Here is a 23,824-nt window from a genome sequence, read left to right on the forward strand (position 1 = left end):
GAGTAGGTGTTGAGTAGAGGTGGCTTTCCGCCGGCCGAAAGGCTGAGTTTGCAGAGTTAGTGAGACGAGAGGCAGCGGCAAGTGTTTTGTCAGAGGTCTTTATTTTCAGTGGCATAAATAAGTGAATAAATAAATAAATAAATAAATGAATAAATAAGTAGAGAGAGTCCTTTGTCCAAATCGATGGGAGAGGCTGTATGAATGGAGGCGCAGCGGTAGCAGGCTGCGGGTGCCGTGCGGTTGTTGCAGCCGTGTCTGTTGTCCCAGGAGAGGGGAGGCGTGAGGCACGGGGGTGGGTTTGGGGCGTCGGTGTGGGAGCGTGGCGGGAGGCACGTGGATGTGGGTCGGTGTGTGGGGGTGGGTGTTTGCGCTAGCGGCGCATGGTGCGGGTGAGGTTGTGGAGGTGCTGTAAAGAGGTGCGAGCTTCGAGGCGGACGTGGTCCCAGGCGCAGGCGCTGTGGTTGTGGGCGTGGAGGAAGAGGTGGATGTCCCTGAAGTACTTGTTGATGGTGAGCAGCGGGTTGCGTGGTCCTTTGAAGAGCGTGGCGTTGTCAGGGAGGCATTGCTCGAGTTGGTGGATGTGGTGCTGGAGTTTGTTGAGGAGGTCGTTGCGAGCCTGGCTGTGCCAGTGCTGGCGGGTGCTGTTGGTGCCGAGGGTGTGGAAGAGGTGCTGGAGGATGCGTAGGGCGGTGGCGGCGGCTTGGTGCGGGCGGAGGTTGCTGTGGAGCAGGGTGTCGGGGAAGAAGGGCGGCTCTTGGAGGTGGCAGGGCTGTGCGTAGCTGGGAGCCACGTCCTGGAGGAGGCGGAGTGCGTCGCCGGGGAAGGTGTCGTCGTGTGTCCAGAGCTGTTGGCAGGCGAGGGTGGTGGCGAGAGCCGTGAGGAGGAGCAGGAGTGCCGGGGCGGCGTGCGGCAGGCGTGGCTGTGGGGCGTTGGGCGCAGCCATGGTGGGTCTGTGGGTGCTGTGGGGTGGTGCTGGGCAGGAGGCTGGTGAGGCTCGGCGCTGGTGCTGGCGGTGGCTGTGCTTGGGGTGCTGCCGGGTGTGCGGCTTTGTATCGCGGCAGCTTTCCCTTCATCGCTTTCTGATTGCTGGGAGTTTCTGCCCGTGGTTTCCAGTCAGGGCTGGTGGCTGTGGTGGTCTCGGGGCAGTGGTTTGTTGGGGTGTCCGTGGTTGGGGACTGTGGTGGCAGTGGGGTGGCAGGAGTGGGTGAGTGGGGTTATGAAAGCGCTGGGTCGGAGGCGTCGGGTCAGCTGTGTCAGGGAGGGTTGTTGGGTGTTCTTGGTCAGCTGCGGGGCCAGCTGCAGGGCCTGTGCTGTGCAGCTGAAGTTTCTCTTTGTGCCCAAGCGTCTTTTCCACCTGCAATGCCCTGGTGGTGGCTGTGGTCACTTTTCCTTTCACTTTGTGGCTTGCCTTTATTTTCCTCTTAGGCAGTGTTTTCCTTTTGTGCTTGCAAGGGATGAGCAGTGACGTCAGTGGGCCGGGCCTGGGGATGCCCCTCTTGCAGCAAGGGCCCGGGGGCAGTGGCAGTGAACAAGGGCGTGTGTGTGGGTGTGAGCGTTGGAGGCCTGGAGGTGTTCTTGCATGGAGGGGGCCTCGCTGCAGTCTTGGAAGCTGAGGAGGCAGGGCAACAAGACATTAAAAAATAGGCTTGAGTGAAGAAGGATTAGGAAGAAAGGAGGAGCTTTGGTGCTGCTGTGTTGCTTGCTCTGTGTCTGTTGTCCCATGTGTTTGGCCCCAGAGTGAGGGCATGGTTGTGTTTTCCCTGCTTTGGTGGAGGCGGCAGGCAGAGAACAAAATGAGACTGTCCCCCGTGCGGCAAAATGTGTTGTGTTTTGGGATTGCCAGAGCCCTGCCCCGGAGCAGTGGTGTCCTGTTCCGGGCTCTTTAGTCCATGGGAGGTGTGGAGATCTTGGAGGGGCTGGCCGGCCCTGTAGACGCAGAGGGGACCGGAGCGCATCACTTGTGAGAAAGGCTGAGGGAGCTGGGCCCGGCCCGTTCAAGTGAAGTAGAGAAGACTTGGCAGTAGTTTCAGATGCCTTTGCACAAACACACGTAATATGGGGAAGAACGAAGAGGAGTTGAGGGCGTAGGCATGCCTGCGTGGGCATGATCTCCCTGGCCTCGTGGAGACATTGTGGGATTGCTCCTATGAGTGGGGCATTGGATTGGAAGGTTTTAGACGCCTGGGAAAAGAGGGTGTGGAGGCGAGGCGGGGTTTAGCTGTGTGTGTTTCAGTGAGCAAGTGGAAAGTATGGAAATGTTCCTGGGTTAGGACGAGGAGCCATTGGAGAGCTTGTGGGTCCAGGTTAAGGGGGAACCAGAGACACGGGATGTTGGAGTGGCTGGGGTCCGGTACAGGCCCATCGAGCCGGGAGGATGGAGTGGACGAAGCCCCGTATAGCCGGATGGTAGTGGTTTTGCGTTTGCAAGCCCTGGGCCTCAGTGGGGTTTTGAAGCACAGCGATATCTTTTGGAGAGGCAACGTGGCAGGACTCCGGCCACGTGGGAGGTTTCTGGAATGTGTCAGTGACAAGTCCCTTGCGCAAGTGACTGAGGAGCCAGCAAGGACAGAGGCCGTGTGCTCACCAGTAGGAGGAGCTGGTGGGGAATACGATGCTCCAAGGCAGCCTTGGCTGCAGTGACCACGGGATGTTGGAGTAGGAGATCCTCGGGATAGTGAGCCGGTCAGCCAGTGAACTCCCTGGCCCGGACTTGGGAGAGCAGACTTTGGGCTCTTCAAGGATGTACTTGACAGAGTGCCAGATGATAGAGGCCTGGAGGACAGAGGGGCCCCAGGATGTGGCTGAGTTTCAAGGATCCCCTTCCTCCAAGCTGAGGAGTGATGCATTTGAAGCAGGGGGAACTGGTGCGAAAACGCCAGGAGGCATCCACGGATGGCTAGGGAGCTGCTGGGCAAACTGTGATCAAAAAGAGAAAGTTTCAGGAAGCGGGAAGGAGGACAGGTGGCCTGAAAGGAACACAGGGAAAGGGTACGGTAAGCTAGAGACAAGGTTAGGCTTGCCAAGGCCCCTTTGGAACTGAGTCTGGCCAGGGCTGTCAAGGGTGGGAGGGCAGGCTTCGCTAGATCTCTTGCAAGCAAAAGAATGTTAGCGATAATGTGCGTAAGGAAAGGGGAGACGTGGCCGTCCTGGGCAAAGAGAACGCTGAGGTTCTCAGCAACGTCTGTGCGTCCCTCTTCAGTGCGAGTGCTCCAGCCACACTGCCCAAGTTGCAGAAGGCAAATGCAGGGAGCCCTGCGTGAAGAATGAAGAGCCCAAGGCCACTGTAGGAGAGGCTGAGGTTTGAGACCATCTTAGGAACCTGAACATGCGCAAGTCCGTGGGACATGAAGAGATTCATTAGCGGGTCCTTAGGGAACTGTCAGATGGAGTTGCTAGGCCAGCCTGGATCATATTTGAAAAATGGTGTCTTGTCAGCTAAGTCCCTGATACCTGTGGAGGAGGGGAAGTATAGCCCTTGTTTTTAAAACGGGGAGAGCAGAAGAGCACGGGAATACGAAGCAGTCGGTCTGACCTCCGTGCCAGGCAAGACGATGGCACTGCTTCTGCTGGAACCTCAGCTGAGGCGTCTGGAAAGCAAAGAGGTGATAGGTAACAGGCAGCGTGGCTTTCCAAAGGGGAAAGTTGCCATTCCTGGCAATTTTGGTAACCATCTGTGGGTAGGGCTACAGCGTTGGTGGATGGGGGCAGAGCGCGTGACCTGGCCTGCCTGGACTTGTGCAAAGTGTTTGACGCCGTCCCGCACAACGTCCTTCTCTCTAAGTCAGAGAGCCATGGATTGGATGGATGGACTGGATGGATTGGATGGATGGATGGATGGAGCACTCTGTGGATAAAGCAGATGAGCTGCAGTGGTGCTTTCCAGCCGTCTCCTGTCTTTATTTTTGTGGTTCTGTGGTGTTGGGCAAATGCTGGGAATGTTTTTCCAAAGAGGTTGCTGCACAAACCTGCTTGGGCAGGTGGCAGTGAGAAGAGTGGGTAGGGGCTGTGCGGAGCCCTTTCTGGAGCCGGGCTGGGAGTAGAGGAGTAGGTGTTGAGTAGAGGTGGCTTTCCGCCGGCCGAAAGGCTGAGTTTGCAGAGTTAGTGAGACGAGAGGCAGCGGCAAGTGTTTTGTCAGAGGTCTTTATTTTCAGTGGCATAAATAAGTGAATAAATAAATAAATAAATAAATGAATAAATAAGTAGAGAGAGTCCTTTGTCCAAATCGATGGGAGAGGCTGTATGAATGGAGGCGCAGCGGTAGCAGGCTGCGGGTGCCGTGCGGTTGTTGCAGCCGTGTCTGTTGTCCCAGGAGAGGGGAGGCGTGAGGCACGGGGGTGGGTTTGGGGCGTCGGTGTGGGAGCGTGGCGGGAGGCATGTGGATGTGGGTCGGTGTGTGGGGGTGGGTGTTTGCGCTAGCGGCGCATGGTGCGGGTGAGGTTGTGGAGGTGCTGTAAAGAGGTGCGAGCTTCGAGGCGGACGTGGTCCCAGGCGCAGGCGCTGTGGTTGTGGGCGTGGAGGAAGAGGTGGATGTCCCTGAAGTACTTGTTGATGGTGAGCAGCGGGTTGCGTGGTCCTTTGAAGAGCGTGGCGTTGTCAGGGAGGCATTGCTCGAGTTGGTGGATGTGGTGCTGGAGTTTGTTGAGGAGGTCGTTGCGAGCCTGGCTGTGCCAGTGCTGGCGGGTGCTGTTGGTGCCGAGGGTGTGGAAGAGGTGCTGGAGGATGCGTAGGGCGGTGGCGGCGGCTTGGTGCGGGCGGAGGTTGCTGTGGAGCAGGGTGTCGGGGAAGAAGGGCGGCTCTTGGAGGTGGCAGGGCTGTGCGTAGCTGGGAGCCACGTCCTGGAGGAGGCGGAGTGCGTCGCCGGGGAAGGTGTCGTCGTGTGTCCAGAGCTGTTGGCAGGCGAGGGTGGTGGCGAGAGCCGTGAGGAGGAGCAGGAGTGCCGGGGCGGCGTGCGGCAGGCGTGGCTGTGGGGCGTTGGGCGCAGCCATGGTGGGTCTGTGGGTGCTGTGGGGTGGTGCTGGGCAGGAGGCTGGTGAGGCTCGGCGCTGGTGCTGGCGGTGGCTGTGCTTGGGGTGCTGCCGGGTGTGCGGCTTTGTATCGCGGCAGCTTTCCCTTCATCGCTTTCTGATTGCTGGGAGTTTCTGCCCGTGGTTTCCAGTCAGGGCTGGTGGCTGTGGTGGTCTCGGGGCAGTGGTTTGTTGGGGTGTCCGTGGTTGGGGACTGTGGTGGCAGTGGGGTGGCAGTAGTGGGTGAGTGGGGTTATGAAAGCGCTGGGTCGGAGGCGTCGGGTCAGCTGTGTCAGGGAGGGTTGTTGGGTGTTCTTGGTCAGCTGCGGGGCCAGCTGCAGGGCCTGTGCTGTGCAGCTGAAGTTTCTCTTTGTGCCCAAGCGTCTTTTCCACCTGCAATGCCCTGGTGGTGGCTGTGGTCACTTTTCCTTTCACTTTGTGGCTTGCCTTTATTTTCCTCTTAGGCAGTGTTTTCCTTTTGTGCTTGCAAGGGATGAGCAGTGACGTCAGTGGGCCGGGCCTGGGGATGCCCCTCTTGCAGCAAGGGCCCGGGGGCAGTGGCAGTGAACAAGGGCGTGTGTGTGGGTGTGAGCGTTGGAGGCCTGGAGGTGTTCTTGCATGGAGGGGGCCTCGCTGCAGTCTTGGAAGCTGAGGAGGCAGGGCAACAAGACATTAAAAAATAGGCTTGAGTGAAGAAGGATTAGGAAGAAAGGAGGAGCTTTGGTGCTGCTGTGTTGCTTGCTCTGTGTCTGTTGTCCCATGTGTTTGGCCCCAGAGTGAGGGCATGGTTGTGTTTTCCCTGCTTTGGTGGAGGCGGCAGGCAGAGAACAAAATGAGACTGTCCCCCGTGCGGCAAAATGTGTTGTGTTTTGGGATTGCCAGAGCCCTGCCCCGGAGCAGTGGTGTCCTGTTCCGGGCTCTTTAGTCCATGGGAGGTGTGGAGATCTTGGAGGGGCTGGCCGGCCCTGTAGACGCAGAGGGGACCGGAGCGCATCACTTGTGAGAAAGGCTGAGGGAGCTGGGCCCGGCCCGTTCAAGTGAAGTAGAGAAGACTTGGCAGTAGTTTCAGATGCCTTTGCACAAACACACGTAATATGGGGAAGAACGAAGAGGAGTTGAGGGCGTAGGCATGCCTGCGTGGGCATGATCTCCCTGGCCTCGTGGAGACATTGTGGGATTGCTCCTATGAGTGGGGCATTGGATTGGAAGGTTTTAGACGCCTGGGAAAAGAGGGTGTGGAGGCGAGGCGGGGTTTAGCTGTGTGTGTTTCAGTGAGCAAGTGGAAAGTATGGAAATGTTCCTGGGTTAGGACGAGGAGCCATTGGAGAGCTTGTGGGTCCAGGTTAAGGGGGAACCAGAGACACGGGATGTTGGAGTGGCTGGGGTCCGGTACAGGCCCATCGAGCCGGGAGGATGGAGTGGACGAAGCCCCGTATAGCCGGATGGTAGTGGTTTTGCGTTTGCAAGCCCTGGGCCTCAGTGGGGTTTTGAAGCACAGCGATATCTTTTGGAGAGGCAACGTGGCAGGACTCCGGCCACGTGGGAGGTTTCTGGAATGTGTCAGTGACAAGTCCCTTGCGCAAGTGACTGAGGAGCCAGCAAGGACAGAGGCCGTGTGCTCACCAGTAGGAGGAGCTGGTGGGGAATACGATGCTCCAAGGCAGCCTTGGCTGCAGTGACCACGGGATGTTGGAGTAGGAGATCCTCGGGATAGTGAGCCGGTCAGCCAGTGAACTCCCTGGCCCGGACTTGAGAGAGCAGACTTTGGGCTCTTCAAGGATGTACTTGACAGAGTGCCAGATGATAGAGGCCTGGAGGACAGAGGGGCCCCAGGATGTGGCTGAGTTTCAAGGATCCCCTTCCTCCAAGCTGAGGAGTGATGCATTTGAAGCAGGGGGAACTGGTGCGAAAACGCCAGGAGGCATCCACGGATGGCTAGGGAGCTGCTGGGCAAACTGTGATCAAAAAGAGAAAGTTTCAGGAAGCGGGAAGGAGGACAGGTGGCCTGAAAGGAACACAGGGAAAGGGTACGGTAAGCTAGAGACAAGGTTAGGCTTGCCAAGGCCCCTTTGGAACTGAGTCTGGCCAGGGCTGTCAAGGGTGGGAGGGCAGGCTTCGCTAGATCTCTTGCAAGCAAAAGAATGTTAGCGATAATGTGCGTAAGGAAAGGGGAGACGTGGCCGTCCTGGGCAAAGAGAACGCTGAGGTTCTCAGCAACGTCTGTGCGTCCCTCTTCAGTGCGAGTGCTCCAGCCACACTGCCCAAGTTGCAGAAGGCAAATGCAGGGAGCCCTGCGTGAAGAATGAAGAGCCCAAGGCCACTGTAGGAGAGGCTGAGGTTTGAGACCATCTTAGGAACCTGAACATGCGCAAGTCCGTGGGACATGAAGAGATTCATTAGCGGGTCCTTAGGGAACTGTCAGATGGAGTTGCTAGGCCAGCCTGGATCATATTTGAAAAATGGTGTCTTGTCAGCTGAAGTCCCTGATACCTGTGGAGGAGGGGAAGTATAGCCCTTGTTTTTAAAACGGGGAGAGCAGAAGAGCACGGGAATACGAAGCAGTCGGTCTGACCTCCGTGCCAGGCAAGACGATGGCACTGCTTCTGCTGGAACCTCAGCTGAGGCGTCTGGAAAGCAAAGAGGTGATAGGTAACAGGCAGCGTGGCTTTCCAAAGGGGAAAGTTGCCATTCCTGGCAATTTTGGTAACCATCTGTGGGTAGGGCTACAGCGTTGGTGGATGGGGGCAGAGCGCGTGACCTGGTCTGCCTGGACTTGTGCAAAGTGTTTGACGCCATCCCGCACAACGTCCTTCTCTCTAAGTCAGAGAGCCATGGATTGGATGGATGGACTGGATGGATTGGATGGATGGATGGATGGAGCACTCTGTGGATAAAGCAGATGAGCTGCAGTGGTGCTTTCCAGCCGTCTCCTGTCTTTATTTTTGTGGTTCTGTGGTGTTGGGCAAATGCTGGGAATGTTTTTCCAAAGAGGTTGCTGCACAAACCTGCTTGGGCAGGTGGCAGTGAGAAGAGTGGGTAGGGGCTGTGCGGAGCCCTTTCTGGAGCCGGGCTGGGAGTAGAGGAGTAGGTGTTGAGTAGAGGTGGCTTTCCGCCGGCCGAAAGGCTGAGTTTGCAGAGTTAGTGAGACGAGAGGCAGCGGCAAGTGTTTTGTCAGAGGTCTTTATTTTCAGTGGCATAAATAAGTGAATAAATAAATAAATAAATAAATGAATAAATAAGTAGAGAGAGTCCTTTGTCCAAATCGATGGGAGAGGCTGTATGAATGGAGGCGCAGCGGTAGCAGGCTGCGGGTGCCGTGCGGTTGTTGCAGCCGTGTCTGTTGTCCCAGGAGAGGGGAGGCGTGAGGCACGGGGGTGGGTTTGGGGCGTCGGTGTGGGAGCGTGGCGGGAGGCACGTGGATGTGGGTCGGTGTGTGGGGGTGGGTGTTTGCGCTAGCGGCGCATGGTGCGGGTGAGGTTGTGGAGGTGCTGTAAAGAGGTGCGAGCTTCGAGGCGGACGTGGTCCCAGGCGCAGGCGCTGTGGTTGTGGGCGTGGAGGAAGAGGTGGATGTCCCTGAAGTACTTGTTGATGGTGAGCAGCGGGTTGCGTGGTCCTTTGAAGAGCGTGGCGTTGTCAGGGAGGCATTGCTCGAGTTGGTGGATGTGGTGCTGGAGTTTGTTGAGGAGGTCGTTGCGAGCCTGGCTGTGCCAGTGCTGGCGGGTGCTGTTGGTGCCGAGGGTGTGGAAGAGGTGCTGGAGGATGCGTAGGGCGGTGGCGGCGGCTTGGTGCGGGCGGAGGTTGCTGTGGAGCAGGGTGTCGGGGAAGAAGGGCGGCTCTTGGAGGTGGCAGGGCTGTGCGTAGCTGGGAGCCACGTCCTGGAGGAGGCGGAGTGCGTCGCCGGGGAAGGTGTCGTCGTGTGTCCAGAGCTGTTGGCAGGCGAGGGTGGTGGCGAGAGCCGTGAGGAGGAGCAGGAGTGCCGGGGCGGCGTGCGGCAGGCGTGGCTGTGGGGCGTTGGGCGCAGCCATGGTGGGTCTGTGGGTGCTGTGGGGTGGTGCTGGGCAGGAGGCTGGTGAGGCTCGGCGCTGGTGCTGGCGGTGGCTGTGCTTGGGGTGCTGCCGGGTGTGCGGCTTTGTATCGCGGCAGCTTTCCCTTCATCGTTTTCTGATTGCTGGGAGTTTCTGCCCGTGGTTTCCAGTCAGGGCTGGTGGCTGTGGTGGTCTCGGGGCAGTGGTTTGTTGGGGTGTCCGTGGTTGGGGACTGTGGTGGCAGTGGGGTGGCAGTAGTGGGTGAGTGGGGTTATGAAAGCGCTGGGTCGGAGGCGTCGGGTCAGCTGTGTCAGGGAGGGTTGTTGGGTGTTCTTGGTCAGCTGCGGGGCCAGCTGCAAGGCCTGTGCTGTGCAGCTGAAGTTTCTCTTTGTGCCCAAGCGTCTTTTCCACCTGCAATGCCCTGGTGGTGGCTGTGGTCACTTTTCCTTTCACTTTGTGGCTTGCCTTTATTTTCCTCTTAGGCAGTGTTTTCCTTTTGTGCTTGCAAGGGATGAGCAGTGACGTCAGTGGGCCGGGCCTGGGGATGCCCCTCTTGCAGCAAGGGCCCGGGGGCAGTGGCAGTGAACAAGGGCGTGTGTGTGGGTGTGAGCGTTGGAGGCCTGGAGGTGTTCTTGCATGGAGGGGGCCTCGCTGCAGTCTTGGAAGCTGAGGAGGCAGGGCAACAAGACATTAAAAAATAGGCTTGAGTGAAGAAGGATTAGGAAGAAAGGAGGAGCTTTGGTGCTGCTGTGTTGCTTGCTCTGTGTCTGTTGTCCCATGTGTTTGGCCCCAGAGTGAGGGCATGGTTGTGTTTTCCCTGCTTTGGTGGAGGCGGCAGGCAGAGAACAAAATGAGACTGTCCCCCGTGCGGCAAAATGTGTTGTGTTTTGGGATTGCCAGAGCCCTGCCCCGGAGCAGTGGTGTCCTGTTCCGGGCTCTTTAGTCCATGGGAGGTGTGGAGATCTTGGAGGGGCTGGCCGGCCCTGTAGACGCAGAGGGGACCGGAGCGCATCACTTGTGAGAAAGGCTGAGGGAGCTGGGCCCGGCCCGTTCAAGTGAAGTAGAGAAGACTTGGCAGTAGTTTCAGATGCCTTTGCACAAACACACGTAATATGGGGAAGAACGAAGAGGAGTTGAGGGCGTAGGCATGCCTGCGTGGGCATGATCTCCCTGGCCTCGTGGAGACATTGTGGGATTGCTCCTATGAGTGGGGCATTGGATTGGAAGGTTTTAGACGCCTGGGAAAAGAGGGTGTGGAGGCGAGGCGGGGTTTAGCTGTGTGTGTTTCAGTGAGCAAGTGGAAAGTATGGAAGTGTTCCTGGGTTAGGACGAGGAGCCATTGGAGAGCTTGTGGGTCCAGGTTAAGGGGGAACCAGAGACACGGGATGTTGGAGTGGCTGGGGTCCGGTACAGGCCCATCGAGCCGGGAGGATGGAGTGGACGAAGCCCCGTATAGCCGGATGGTAGTGGTTTTGCGTTTGCAAGCCCTGGGCCTCAGTGGGGTTTTGAAGCACAGCGATATCTTTTGGAGAGGCAACGTGGCAGGACTCCGGCCACGTGGGAGGTTTCTGGAATGTGTCAGTGACAAGTCCCTTGCGCAAGTGACTGAGGAGCCAGCAAGGACAGAGGCCGTGTGCTCACCAGTAGGAGGAGCTGGTGGGGAATACGATGCTCCAAGGCAGCCTTGGCTGCAGTGACCACGGGATGTTGGAGTAGGAGATCCTCGGGATAGTGAGCCGGTCAGCCAGTGAACTCCCTGGCCCGGACTTGAGAGAGCAGACTTTGGGCTCTTCAAGGATGTACTTGACAGAGTGCCAGATGATAGAGGCCTGGAGGACAGAGGGGCCCCAGGATGTGGCTGAGTTTCAAGGATCCCCTTCCTCCAAGCTGAGGAGTGATGCATTTGAAGCAGGGGGAACTGGTGCGAAAACGCCAGGAGGCATCCACGGATGGCTAGGGAGCTGCTGGGCAAACTGTGATCAAAAAGAGAAAGTTTCAGGAAGCGGGAAGGAGGACAGGTGGCCTGAAAGGAACACAGGGAAAGGGTACGGTAAGCTAGAGACAAGGTTAGGCTTGCCAAGGCCCCTTTGGAACTGAGTCTGGCCAGGGCTGTCAAGGGTGGGAGGGCAGGCTTCGCTAGATCTCTTGCAAGCAAAAGAATGTTAGCGATAATGTGCGTAAGGAAAGGGGAGACGTGGCCGTCCTGGGCAAAGAGAACGCTGAGGTTCTCAGCAACGTCTGTGCGTCTCTCTTCAGTGCGAGTGCTCCAGCCACACTGCCCAAGTTGCAGAAGGCAAATGCAGGGAGCCCTGCGTGAAGAATGAAGAGCCCAAGGCCACTGTAGGAGAGGCTGAGGTTTGAGACCATCTTAGGAACCTGAACATGCGCAAGTCCGTGGGACATGAAGAGATTCATTAGCGGGTCCTTAGGGAACTGTCAGATGGAGTTGCTAGGCCAGCCTGGATCATATTTGAAAAATGGTGTCTTGTCAGCTGAAGTCCCTGATACCTGTGGAGGAGGGGAAGTATAGCCCTTGTTTTTAAAACGGGGAGAGCAGAAGAGCACGGGAATACGAAGCAGTCGGTCTGACCTCCGTGCCAGGCAAGACGATGGCACTGCTTCTGCTGGAACCTCAGCTGAGGCGTCTGGAAAGCAAAGAGGTGATAGGTAACAGGCAGCGTGGCTTTCCAAAGGGGAAAGTTGCCATTCCTGGCAATTTTGGTAACCATCTGTGGGTAGGGCTACAGCGTTGGTGGATGGGGGCAGAGCGCGTGACCTGGTCTGCCTGGACTTGTGCAAAGTGTTTGACGCCGTCCCGCACAACGTCCTTCTCTCTAAGTCAGAGAGCCATGGATTGGATGGATGGATTGGATGGATTGGATGGATGGATTGGATGGATGGATGGATGGATGGAGCACTCTGTGGATAAAGCAGATGAGCTGCAGTGGTGCTTTCCAGCCGTCTCCTGTCTTTATTTTTGTGGTTCTGTGGTGTTGGGCAAATGCTGGGAATGTTTTTCCAAAGAGGTTGCTGCACAAACCTGCTTGGGCAGGTGGCAGTGAGAAGAGTGGGTAGGGGCTGTGCGGAGCCCTTTCTGGAGCCGGGCTGGGAGTAGAGGAGTAGGTGTTGAGTAGAGGTGGCTTTCCGCCGGCCGAAAGGCTGAGTTTGCAGAGTTAGTGAGACGAGAGGCAGCGGCAAGTGTTTTGTCAGAGGTCTTTATTTTCAGTGGCATAAATAAGTGAATAAATAAATAAATAAATAAATGAATAAATAAGTAGAGAGAGTCCTTTGTCCAAATCGATGGGAGAGGCTGTATGAATGGAGGCGCAGCGGTAGCAGGCTGCGGGTGCCGTGCGGTTGTTGCAGCCGTGTCTGTTGTCCCAGGAGAGGGGAGGCGTGAGGCACGGGGGTGGGTTTGGGGCGTCGGTGTGGGAGCGTGGCGGGAGGCACGTGGATGTGGGTCGGTGTGTGGGGGTGGGTGTTTGCGCTAGCGGCGCATGGTGCGGGTGAGGTTGTGGAGGTGCTGTAAAGAGGTGCGAGCTTCGAGGCGGACGTGGTCCCAGGCGCAGGCGCTGTGGTTGTGGGTGTGGAGGAAGAGGTGGATGTCCCTGAAGTACTTGTTGATGGTGAGCAGCGGGTTGCGTGGTCCTTTGAAGAGCGTGGCGTTGTCAGGGAGGCATTGCTCGAGTTGGTGGATGTGGTGCTGGAGTTTGTTGAGGAGGTCGTTGCGAGCCTGGCTGTGCCAGTGCTGGCGGGTGCTGTTGGTGCCGAGGGTGTGGAAGAGGTGCTGGAGGATGCGTAGGGCGGTGGCGGCGGCTTGGTGCGGGCGGAGGTTGCTGTGGAGCAGGGTGTCGGGGAAGAAGGGCGGCTCTTGGAGGTGGCAGGGCTGTGCGTAGCTGGGAGCCACGTCCTGGAGGAGGCGGAGTGCGTCGCCGGGGAAGGTGTCGTCGTGTGTCCAGAGCTGTTGGCAGGCGAGGGTGGTGGCGAGAGCCGTGAGGAGGAGCAGGAGTGCCGGGGCGGCGTGCGGCAGGCGTGGCTGTGGGGCGTTGGGCGCAGCCATGGTGGGTCTGTGGGTGCTGTGGGGTGGTGCTGGGCAGGAGGCTGGTGAGGCTCGGCGCTGGTGCTGGCGGTGGCTGTGCTTGGGGTGCTGCCGGGTGTGCGGCTTTGTATCGCGGCAGCTTTCCCTTCATCGCTTTCTGATTGCTGGGAGTTTCTGCCCGTGGTTTCCAGTCAGGGCTGGTGGCTGTGGTGGTCTCGGGGCAGTGGTTTGTTGGGGTGTCCGTGGTTGGGGACTGTGGTGGCAGTGGGGTGGCAGGAGTGGGTGAGTGGGGTTATGAAAGCGCTGGGTCGGAGGCGTCGGGTCAGCTGTGTCAGGGAGGGTTGTTGGGTGTTCTTGGTCAGCTGCGGGGCCAGCTGCAGGGCCTGTGCTGTGCAGCTGAAGTTTCTCTTTGTGCCCAAGCGTCTTTTCCACCTGCAATGCCCTGGTGGTGGCTGTGGTCACTTTTCCTTTCACTTTGTGGCTTGCCTTTATTTTCCTCTTAGGCAGTGTTTTCCTTTTGTGCTTGCAAGGGATGAGCAGTGACGTCAGTGGGCCGGGCCTGGGGATGCCCCTCTTGCAGCAAGGGCCCGGGGGCAGTGGCAGTGAACAAGGGCGTGTGTGTGGGTGTGAGCGTTGGAGGCCTGGAGGTGTTCTTGCATGGAGGGGGCCTCGCTGCAGTCTTGGAAGCTGAGGAGGCAGGGCAACAAGACATTAAAAAATAGGCTTGAGTGAAGAAGGATTAGGAAGAAAGGAGGAGCTTTGGTGCTGCTGTGTTGCTTGCTCTGTGTCTGTTGTCCCATGTGTTTGGCCCCAGAGTGAGGGCATGGTTGTGTTTTCCCTGCTTTGGTGGAGGCGGCAGGCAGAGAACAAAATGAGACTGTCCCCCGTGCGGCAAAATGTGTTGTGTTTTGGGATTGCCAGAGCCCTGCCCCGGAGCAGTGGTGTCCTGTTCCGGGCTCTTTAGTCCATGGGAGGTGTGGAGATCTTGGAGGGGCTGGCCGGCCCTGTAGACGCAGAGGGGACCGGAGCGCATCACTTGTGAGAAAGGCTGAGGGAGCTGGGCCCGGCCCGTTCAAGTGAAGTAGAGAAGACTTGGCAGTAGTTTCAGATGCCTTTGCACAAACACACGTAATATGGGGAAGAACGAAGAGGAGTTGAGGGCGTAGGCATGCCTGCGTGGGCATGATCTCCCTGGCCTCGTGGAGACATTGTGGGATTGCTCCTATGAGTGGGGCATTGGATTGGAAGGTTTTAGACGCCTGGGAAAAGAGGGTGTGGAGGCGAGGCGGGGTTTAGCTGTGTGTGTTTCAGTGAGCAAGTGGAAAGTATGGAAATGTTCCTGGGTTAGGACGAGGAGCCATTGGAGAGCTTGTGGGTCCAGGTTAAGGGGGAACCAGAGACACGGGATGTTGGAGTGGCTGGGGTCCGGTACAGGCCCATCGAGCCGGGAGGATGGAGTGGACGAAGCCCCGTATAGCCGGATGGTAGTGGTTTTGCGTTTGCAAGCCCTGGGCCTCAGTGGGGTTTTGAAGCACAGCGATATCTTTTGGAGAGGCAACGTGGCAGGACTCCGGCCACGTGGGAGGTTTCTGGAATGTGTCAGTGACAAGTCCCTTGCGCAAGTGACTGAGGAGCCAGCAAGGACAGAGGCCGTGTGCTCACCAGTAGGAGGAGCTGGTGGGGAATACGATGCTCCAAGGCAGCCTTGGCTGCAGTGACCACGGGATGTTGGAGTAGGAGATCCTCGGGATAGTGAGCCGGTCAGCCAGTGAACTCCCTGGCCCGGACTTGAGAGAGCAGACTTTGGGCTCTTCAAGGATGTACTTGACAGAGTGCCAGATGATAGAGGCCTGGAGGACAGAGGGGCCCCAGGATGTGGCTGAGTTTCAAGGATCCCCTTCCTCCAAGCTGAGGAGTGATGCATTTGAAGCAGGGGGAACTGGTGCGAAAACGCCAGGAGGCATCCACGGATGGCTAGGGAGCTGCTGGGCAAACTGTGATCAAAAAGAGAAAGTTTCAGGAAGCGGGAAGGAGGACAGGTGGCCTGAAAGGAACACAGGGAAAGGGTACGGTAAGCTAGAGACAAGGTTAGGCTTGCCAAGGCCCCTTTGGAACTGAGTCTGGCCAGGGCTGTCAAGGGTGGGAGGGCAGGCTTCGCTAGATCTCTTGCAAGCAAAAGAATGTTAGCGATAATGTGCGTAAGGAAAGGGGAGACGTGGCCGTCCTGGGCAAAGAGAACGCTGAGGTTCTCAGCAACGTCTGTGCGTCCCTCTTCAGTGCGAGTGCTCCAGCCACACTGCCCAAGTTGCAGAAGGCAAATGCAGGGAGCCCTGCGTGAAGAATGAAGAGCCCAAGGCCACTGTAGGAGAGGCTGAGGTTTGAGACCATCTTAGGAACCTGAACATGCGCAAGTCCGTGGGACATGAAGAGATTCATTAGCGGGTCCTTAGGGAACTGTCAGATGGAGTTGCTAGGCCAGCCTGGATCATATTTGAAAAATGGTGTCTTGTCAGCTGAAGTCCCTGATACCTGTGGAGGAGGGGAAGTATAGCCCTTGTTTTTAAAACGGGGAGAGCAGAAGAGCACGGGAATACGAAGCAGTCGGTCTGACCTCCGTGCCAGGCAAGACGATGGCACTGCTTCTGCTGGAACCTCAGCTGAGGCGTCTGGAAAGCAAAGAGGTGATAGGTAACAGGCAGCGTGGCTTTCCAAAGGGGAAAGTTGCCATTCCTGGCAATTTTGGTAACCATCTGTGGGTAGGGCTACAGCGTTGGTGGATGGGGGCAGAGCGCGTGACCTGGTCTGCCTGGACTTGTGCAAAGTGTTTGACGCCGTCCCGCACAACGTCCTTCTCTCTAAGTCAGAGAGCCATGGATTGGATGGATGGATTGGATGGATTGGATGGATGGATTGGATGGATGGATGGATGGATGGAGCACTCTGTGGATAAAGCAGATGAGCTGCAGTGGTGCTTTCCAGCCGTCTCCTGTCTTTATTTTTGTGGTTCTGTGGTGTTGGGCAAATGCTGGGAATGTTTTTCCAAAGAGGTTGCTGCACAAACCTGCTTGGGCAGGTGGCAGTGAGAAGAGTGGGTAGGGGCTGTGCGGAGCCCTTTCTGGAGCCGGGCTGGGAGTAGAGGAGTAGGTGTTGAGTAGAGGTGGCTTTCCGCCGGCCGAAAGGCTGAGTTTGCAGAGTTAGTGAGACGAGAGGCAGCGGCAAGTGTTTTGTCAGAGGTCTTTATTTTCAGTGGCATAAATAAGTGAATAAATAAATAAATAAATAAATGAATAAATAAGTAGAGAGAGTCCTTTGTCCAAATCGATGGGAGAGGCTGTATGAATGGAGGCGCAGCGGGTAGCAGGCTGCGGGTGCCGTGCGGTTGTTGCAGCCGTGTCTGTTGTCCCAGGAGAGGGGAGGCGTGAGGCACGGGGGTGGGTTTGGGGCGTCGGTGTGGGAGCGTGGCGGGAGGCACGTGGATGTGGGTCGGTGTGTGGGGGTGGGTGTTTGCGCTAGCGGCGCATGGTGCGGGTGAGGTTGTGGAGGTGCTGTAAAGAGGTGCGAGCTTCGAGGCGGACGTGGTCCCAGGCGCAGGCGCTGTGGTTGTGGGCGTGGAGGAAGAGGTGGATGTCCCTGAAGTACTTGTTGATGGTGAGCAGCGGGTTGCGTGGTCCTTTGAAGAGCGTGGCGTTGTCAGGGAGGCATTGCTCGAGTTGGTGGATGTGGTGCTGGAGTTTGTTGAGGAGGTCGTTGCGAGCCTGGCTGTGCCAGTGCTGGCGGGTGCTGTTGGTGCCGAGGGTGCGGAAGAGGTGCTGGAGGATGCGTAGGGCGGTGGCGGCGGCTTGGTGCGGGCGGAGGTTGCTGTGGAGCAGGGTGTCGGGGAAGAAGGGCGGCTCTTGGAGGTGGCAGGGCTGTGCGTAGCTGGGAGCCACGTCCTGGAGGAGGCGGAGTGCGTCGCCGGGGAAGGTGTCGTCGTGTGTCCAGAGCTGTTGGCAGGCGAGGGGTGGTGGCGAGAGCCGTGAGGAGGAGCAGGAGTGCCGGGGCGGCGTGCGGCAGGCGTGGCTGTGGGGCGTTGGGCGCAGCCATGGTGGGTCTGTGGGTGCTGTGGGGTGGTGCTGGGCAGGAGGCTGGTGAGGCTCGGCGCTGGTGCTGGCGGTGGCTGTGCTTGGGGTGCTGCCGGGTGTGCGGCTTTGTATCGCGGCAGCTTTCCCTTCATCGCTTTCTGATTGCTGGGAGTTTCTGCCCGTGGTTTCCAGTCAGGGCTGGTGGCTGTGGTGGTCTCGGGGCAGTGGTTTGTTGGGGTGTCCGTGGTTGGGGACTGTGGTGGCAGTGGGGTGGCAGTAGTGGGTGAGTGGGGTTATGAAAGCGCTGGGTCGGAGGCGTCGGGTCAGCTGTGTCAGGGAGGGTTGTTGGGTGTTCTTGGTCAGCTGCGGGGCCAGCTGCAAGGCCTGTGCTGTGCAGCTGAAGTTTCTCTTTGTGCCCAAGCGTCTTTTCCACCTGCAATGCCCTGGTGGTGGCTGTGGTCACTTTTCCTTTCACTTTGTGGCTTGCCTTTATTTTCCTCTTAGGCAGTGTTTTCCTTTTGTGCTTGCAAGGGATGAGCAGTGACGTCAGTGGGCCGGGCCTGGGGATGCCCCTCTTGCAGCAAGGGCCCGGGGGCAGTGGCAGTGAACAAGGGCGTGTGTGTGGGTGTGAGCGTTGGAGGCCTGGAGGTGTTCTTGCATGGAGGGGGCCTCGCTGCAGTCTTGGAAGCTGAGGAGGCAGGGCAACAAGACATTAAAAAATAGGCTTGAGTGAAGAAGGATTAGGAAGAAAGGAGGAGCTTTGGTGCTGCTGTGTTGCTTGCTCTGTGTCTGTTGTCCCATGTGTTTGGCCCCAGAGTGAGGGCATGGTTGTGTTTTCCCTGCTTTGGTGGAGGCGGCAGGCAGAGAACAAAATGAGACTGTCCCCCGTGCGGCAAAATGTGTTGTGTTTTGGGATTGCCAGAGCCCTGCCCCGGAGCAGTGGTGTCCTGTTCCGGGCTCTTTAGTCCATGGGAGGTGTGGAGATCTTGGAGGGGCTGGCCGGCCCTGTAGACGCAGAGGAGACCGGAGCGCATCACTTGTGAGAAAGGCTGAGGGAGCTGGGCCCGGCCCGTTCAAGTGAAGTAGAGAAGACTTGGCAGTAGTTTCAGATGCCTTTGCACAAACACACGTAATATGGGGAAGAACGAAGAGGAGTTGAGGGCGTAGGCATGCCTGCGTGGGCATGATCTCCCTGGCCTCGTGGAGACATTGTGGGATTGCTCCTATGAGTGGGGCATTGGATTGGAAGGTTTTAGACGCCTGGGAAAAGAGAGTGTGGAGGCGAGGCGGGGTTTAGCTGTGTGTGTTTCAGTGAGCAAGTGGAAAGTATGGAAATGTTCCTGAGTTAGGACGAGGAGCCATTGGAGAGCTTGTGGGTCCAGGTTAAGGGGGAACCAGAGACACGGGATGTTGGAGTGGCTGGGGTCCGGTACAGGCCCATCGAGCCGGGAGGATGGAGTGGACGAAGCCCCGTATAGCCGGATGGTAGTGGTTTTGCGTTTGCAAGCCCTGGGCCTCAGTGGGGTTTTGAAGCACAGCGATATCTTTTGGAGAGGCAACGTGGCAGGACTCCGGCCACGTGGGAGGTTTCTGGAATGTGTCAGTGACAAGTCCCTTGCGCAAGTGACTGAGGAGCCAGCAAGGACAGAGGCCGTGTGCTCACCAGTAGGAGGAGCTGGTGGGGAATACGATGCTCCAAGGCAGCCTTGGCTGCAGTGACCACGGGATGTTGGAGTAGGAGATCCTCGGGATAGTGAGCTGGTCAGCCAGTGAACTCCCTGGCCCGGACTTGAGAGAGCAGACTTTGGGCTCTTCAAGGATGTACTTGACAGAGTGCCAGATGATAGAGGCCTGGAGGACAGAGGGGCCCCAGGATGTGGCTGAGTTTCAAGGATCCCCTTCCTCCAAGCTGAGGAGTGATGCATTTGAAGCAGGGGGAACTGGTGCGAAAACGCCAGGAGGCATCCACGGATGGCTAGGGAGCTGCTGGGCAAACTGTGATCAAAAAGAGAAAGTTTCAGGAAGCGGGAAGGAGGACAGGTGGCCTGAAAGGAACACAGGGAAAGGGTACGGTAAGCTAGAGACAAGGTTAGGCTTGCCAAGGCCCCTTTGGAACTGAGTCTGGCCAGGGCTGTCAAGGGTGGGAGGGCAGGCTTCGCTAGATCTCTTGCAAGCAAAAGAATGTTAGCGATAATGTGCGTAAGGAAAGGGGAGACGTGGCCGTCCTGGGCAAAGAGAACGCTGAGGTTCTCAGCAACGTCTGTGCGTCCCTCTTCAGTGCGAGTGCTCCAGCCACACTGCCCAAGTTGCAGAAGGCAAAGGCAGGGAGCCCTGCGTGAAGAATGAAGAGCCCAAGGCCACTGTAGGAGAGGCTGAGGTTTGAGACCATCTTAGGAACCTGAACATGCGCAAGTCCGTGGGACATGAAGAGATTCATTAGCGGGTCCTTAGGGAACTGTCAGATGGAGTTGCTAGGCCAGCCTGGATCATATTTGAAAAATGGTGTCTTGTCAGCTGAAGTCCCTGATACCTGTGGAGGAGGGGAAGTATAGCCCTTGTTTTTAAAACGGGGAGAGCAGAAGAGCACGGGAATACGAAGCAGTCGGTCTGACCTCCGTGCCAGGCAAGACGATGGCACTGCTTCTGCTGGAACCTCAGCTGAGGCGTCTGGAAAGCAAAGAGGTGATAGGTAACAGGCAGCGTGGCTTTCCAAAGGGGAAAGTTGCCATTCCTGGCAATTTTGGTAACCATCTGTGGGTAGGGCTACAGCGTTGGTGGATGGGGGCAGAGCGCGTGACCTGGTCTGCCTGGACTTGTGCAAAGTGTTTGACGCCGTCCCGCACAACGTCCTTCTCTCTAAGTCAGAGAGCCATGGATTGGATGGATGGATTGGATGGATTGGATGGATGGATTGGATGGATGGATGGATGGATGGAGCACTCTGTGGATAAAGCAGATGAGCTGCAGTGGTGCTTTCCAGCCGTCTCCTGTCTTTATTTTTGTGGTTCTGTGGTGTTGGGCAAATGCTGGGAATGTTTTTCCAAAGAGGTTGCTGCACAAACCTGCTTGGGCAGGTGGCAGTGAGAAGAGTGGGTAGGGGCTGTGCGGAGCCCTTTCTGGAGCCGGGCTGGGAGTAGAGGAGTAGGTGTTGAGTAGAGGTGGCTTTCCGCCGGCCGAAAGGCTGAGTTTGCAGAGTTAGTGAGACGAGAGGCAGCGGCAAGTGTTTTGTCAGAGGTCTTTATTTTCAGTGGCATAAATAAGTGAATAAATAAATAAATAAATAAATGAATAAATAAGTAGAGAGAGTCCTTTGTCCAAATCGATGGGAGAGGCTGTATGAATGGAGGCGCAGCGGTAGCAGGCTGCGGGTGCCGTGCGGTTGTTGCAGCCGTGTCTGTTGTCCCAGGAGAGGAGAGGCGTGAGGCACGGGGGTGGGTTTGGGGCGTTGGTGTGGGAGCGTGGCGGGAGGCACGTGGATGTGGGTCGGTGTGTGGGGGTGGGTGTTTGCGCTAGCGGCGCATGGTGCGGGTGAGGTTGTGGAGGTGCTGTAAAGAGGTGCGAGCTTCGAGGCGGACGTGGTCCCAGGCGCAGGCGCTGTGGTTGTGGGCGTGGAGGAAGAGGTGGATGTCCCTGAAGTACTTGTTGATGGTGAGCAGCGGGTTGCGTGGTCCTTTGAAGAGCGTGGCGTTGTCAGGGAGGCATTGCTCGAGTTGGTGGATGTGGTGCTGGAGTTTGTTGAGGAGGTCGTTGCGAGCCTGGCTGTGCCAGTGCTGGCGGGTGCTGTTGGTGCCGAGGGTGTGGAAGAGGTGCTGGAGGATGCGTAGGGCGGTGGCGGCGGCTTGGTGCGGGCGGAGGTTGCTGTGGAGCAGGGTGTCGGGGAAGAAGGGCGGCTCTTGGAGGTGGCAGGGCTGTGCGTAGCTGGGAGCCACGTCCTGGAGGAGGCGGAGTGCGTCGCCGGGGAAGGTGTCGTCGTGTGTCCAGAGCTGTTGGCAGGCGAGGGTGGTGGCGAGAGCCGTGAGGAGGAGCAGGAGTGCCGGGGCGGCGTGCGGCAGGCGTGGCTGTGGGGCGTTGGGCGCAGCCATGGTGGGTCTGTGGGTGCTGTGGGGTGGTGCTGGGCAGGAGGCTGGTGAGGCTCGGCGCTGGTGCTGGCGGTGGCTGTGCTTGGGGTGCTGCCGGGTGTGCGGCTTTGTATCGCGGCAGCTTTCCCTTCATCGCTTTCTGATTGCTGGGAGTTTCTGCCCGTGGTTTCCAGTCAGGGCTGGTGGCTGTGGTGGTCTCGGGGCAGTGGTTTGTTGGGGTGTCCGTGGTTGGGGACTGTGGTGGCAGTGGGGTGGCAGGAGTGGGTGAGTGGGGTTATGAAAGCGCTGGGTCGGAGGCGTCGGGTCAGCTGTGTCAGGGAGGGTTGTTGGGTGTTCTTGGTCAGCTGCGGGGCCAGCTGCAGGGCCTGTGCTGTGCAGCTGAAGTTTCTCTTTGTGCCCAAGCGTCTTTTCCACCTGCAATGCCCTGGTGGTGGCTGTGGTCACTTTTCCTTTCACTTTGTGGCTTGCCTTTATTTTCCTCTTAGGCAGTGTTTTCCTTTTGTGCTTGCAAGGGATGAGCAGTGACGTCAGTGGGCCGGGCCTGGGGATGCCCCTCTTGCAGCAAGGGCCCGGGGGCAGTGGCAGTGAACAAGGGCGTGTGTGTGGGTGTGAGCGTTGGAGGCCTGGAGGTGTTCTTGCATGGAGGGGGCCTCGCTGCAGTCTTGGAAGCTGAGGAGGCAGGGCAACAAGACATTAAAAAATAGGCTTGAGTGAAGAAGGATTAGGAAGAAAGGAGGAGCTTTGGTGCTGCTGTGTTGCTTGCTCTGTGTCTGTTGTCCCATGTGTTTGGCCCCAGAGTGAGGGCATGGTTGTGTTTTCCCTGCTTTGGTGGAGGCGGCAGGCAGAGAACAAAATGAGACTGTCCCCCGTGCGGCAAAATGTGTTGTGTTTTGGGATTGCCAGAGCCCTGCCCCGGAGCAGTGGTGTCCTGTTCCGGGCTCTTTAGTCCATGGGAGGTGTGGAGATCTTGGAGGGGCTGGCCGGCCCTGTAGACGCAGAGGGGACCGGAGCGCATCACTTGTGAGAAAGGCTGAGGGAGCTGGGCCCGGCCCGTTCAAGTGAAGTAGAGAAGACTTGGCAGTAGTTTCAGATGCCTTTGCACAAACACACGTAATATGGGGAAGAACGAAGAGGAGTTGAGGGCGTAGGCATGCCTGCGTGGGCATGATCTCCCTGGCCTCGTGGAGACATTGTGGGATTGCTCCTATGAGTGGGGCATTGGATTGGAAGGTTTTAGACGCCTGGGAAAAGAGGGTGTGGAGGCGAGGCGGGGTTTAGCTGTGTGTGTTTCAGTGAGCAAGTGGAAAGTATGGAAATGTTCCTGGGTTAGGACGAGGAGCCATTGGAGAGCTTGTGGGTCCAGGTTAAGGGGGAACCAGAGACACGGGATGTTGGAGTGGCTGGGGTCCGGTACAGGCCCATCGAGCCGGGAGGATGGAGTGGACGAAGCCCCGTATAGCCGGATGGTAGTGGTTTTGCGTTTGCAAGCCCTGGGCCTCAGTGGGGTTTTGAAGCACAGCGATATCTTTTGGAGAGGCAACGTGGCAGGACTCCGGCCACGTGGGAGGTTTCTGGAATGTGTCAGTGACAAGTCCCTTGCGCAAGTGACTGAGGAGCCAGCAAGGACAGAGGCCGTGTGCTCACCAGTAGGAGGAGCTGGTGGGGAATACGATGCTCCAAGGCAGCCTTGGCTGCAGTGACCACGGGATGTTGGAGTAGGAGATCCTCGGGATAGTGAGCCGGTCAGCCAGTGAACTCCCTGGCCCGGACTTGAGAGAGCAGACTTTGGGCTCTTCAAGGATGTACTTGACAGAGTGCCAGATGATAGAGGCCTGGAGGACAGAGGGGCCCCAGGATGTGGCTGAGTTTCAAGGATCCCCTTCCTCCAAGCTGAGGAGTGATGCATTTGAAGCAGGGGGAACTGGTGCGAAAACGCCAGGAGGCATCCACGGATGGCTAGGGAGCTGCTGGGCAAACTGTGATCAAAAAGAGAAAGTTTCAGGAAGCGGGAAGGAGGACAGGTGGCCTGAAAGGAACACAGGGAAAGGGTACGGTAAGCTAGAGACAAGGTTAGGCTTGCCAAGGCCCCTTTGGAACTGAGTCTGGCCAGGGCTGTCAAGGGTGGGAGGGCAGGCTTCGCTAGATCTCTTGCAAGCAAAAGAATGTTAGCGATAATGTGCGTAAGGAAAGGGGAGACGTGGCCGTCCTGGGCAAAGAGAACGCTGAGGTTCTCAGCAACGTCTGTGCGTCCCTCTTCAGTGCGAGTGCTCCAGCCACACTGCCCAAGTTGCAGAAGGCAAAGGCAGGGAGCCCTGCGTGAAGAATGAAGAGCCCAAGGCCACTGTAGGAGAGGCTGAGGTTTGAGACCATCTTAGGAACCTGAACATGCGCAAGTCCGTGGGACATGAAGAGATTCATTAGCGGGTCCTTAGGGAACTGTCAGATGGAGTTGCTAGGCCAGCCTGGATCATATTTGAAAAATGGTGTCTTGTCAGCTGAAGTCCCTGATACCTGTGGAGGAGGGGAAGTATAGCCCTTGTTTTTAAAACGGGGAGAGCAGAAGAGCACGGGAATACGAAGCAGTCGGTCTGACCTCCGTGCCAGGCAAGACGATGGC

The 23,824-nt window shown here is 57.7% G+C and overlaps 6 protein-coding genes and 1 pseudogene across 10 annotated transcripts in view; 1 reads left to right on the forward strand and 6 right to left on the reverse strand.

Annotated features, from left to right (window-relative positions):
• The window catches only part of UBAP2 (ubiquitin associated protein 2), a 175,699-nt gene that overhangs the window by 96,484 nt on the left and 55,391 nt on the right, over window positions 1–23,824 (forward strand). The window lies entirely within an intron of this gene.
• LOC125320075 (interferon-like) lies at window positions 297–943 on the reverse strand. Its single transcript, XM_048292057.1, has one exon. The coding sequence runs from the start codon at window positions 941–943 to the stop codon at window positions 371–373; it is 573 nt and encodes a 190-aa protein (XP_048148014.1). The 3' UTR covers window positions 297–370.
• On the reverse strand, window positions 4,382–4,985 carry LOC125320072 (interferon-like). Its single transcript, XM_048292054.1, has one exon. It carries the CDS (start codon window positions 4,983–4,985, stop codon window positions 4,413–4,415), a length of 573 nt encoding a protein of 190 aa, XP_048148011.1. The 3' UTR covers window positions 4,382–4,412.
• LOC125320078 (interferon-like) lies at window positions 8,382–9,028 on the reverse strand. Its single transcript, XM_048292059.1, has one exon. The coding sequence runs from the start codon at window positions 9,026–9,028 to the stop codon at window positions 8,456–8,458; it is 573 nt and encodes a 190-aa protein (XP_048148016.1). The 3' UTR covers window positions 8,382–8,455.
• LOC125320092 (interferon-like) lies at window positions 12,442–13,088 on the reverse strand. The gene has a single exon (XM_048292075.1). It carries the CDS (start codon window positions 13,086–13,088, stop codon window positions 12,516–12,518), a length of 573 nt encoding a protein of 190 aa, XP_048148032.1. The 3' UTR covers window positions 12,442–12,515.
• LOC125320090 lies at window positions 16,504–17,150 on the reverse strand (annotated as a pseudogene).
• Window positions 20,638–21,210, reverse strand: LOC125320571 (interferon-like). Its single transcript, XM_048292992.1, has one exon. The coding sequence runs from the start codon at window positions 21,208–21,210 to the stop codon at window positions 20,638–20,640; it is 573 nt and encodes a 190-aa protein (XP_048148949.1).

Source organism: Corvus hawaiiensis, chromosome Z (genome assembly GCF_020740725.1).
Source record: "Corvus hawaiiensis isolate bCorHaw1 chromosome Z, bCorHaw1.pri.cur, whole genome shotgun sequence".
NCBI classification, from domain to species: Eukaryota; Metazoa; Chordata; class Aves; order Passeriformes; family Corvidae; genus Corvus; species Corvus hawaiiensis.

Bases quoted from the DNA above. Each gene is read 5' to 3' on its own strand.
- LOC125320075 (XM_048292057.1), bottom strand. From the start codon at position 943: ATGGCTGCGCCCAACGCCCCACAGCCACGCCTGCCGCACGCCGCCCCG.
- LOC125320072 (XM_048292054.1), bottom strand. From the start codon at position 4,985: ATGGCTGCGCCCAACGCCCCACAGCCACGCCTGCCGCACGCCGCCCCG.
- LOC125320078 (XM_048292059.1), bottom strand. From the start codon at position 9,028: ATGGCTGCGCCCAACGCCCCACAGCCACGCCTGCCGCACGCCGCCCCG.
- LOC125320092 (XM_048292075.1), bottom strand. From the start codon at position 13,088: ATGGCTGCGCCCAACGCCCCACAGCCACGCCTGCCGCACGCCGCCCCG.
- LOC125320571 (XM_048292992.1), bottom strand. From the start codon at position 21,210: ATGGCTGCGCCCAACGCCCCACAGCCACGCCTGCCGCACGCCGCCCCG.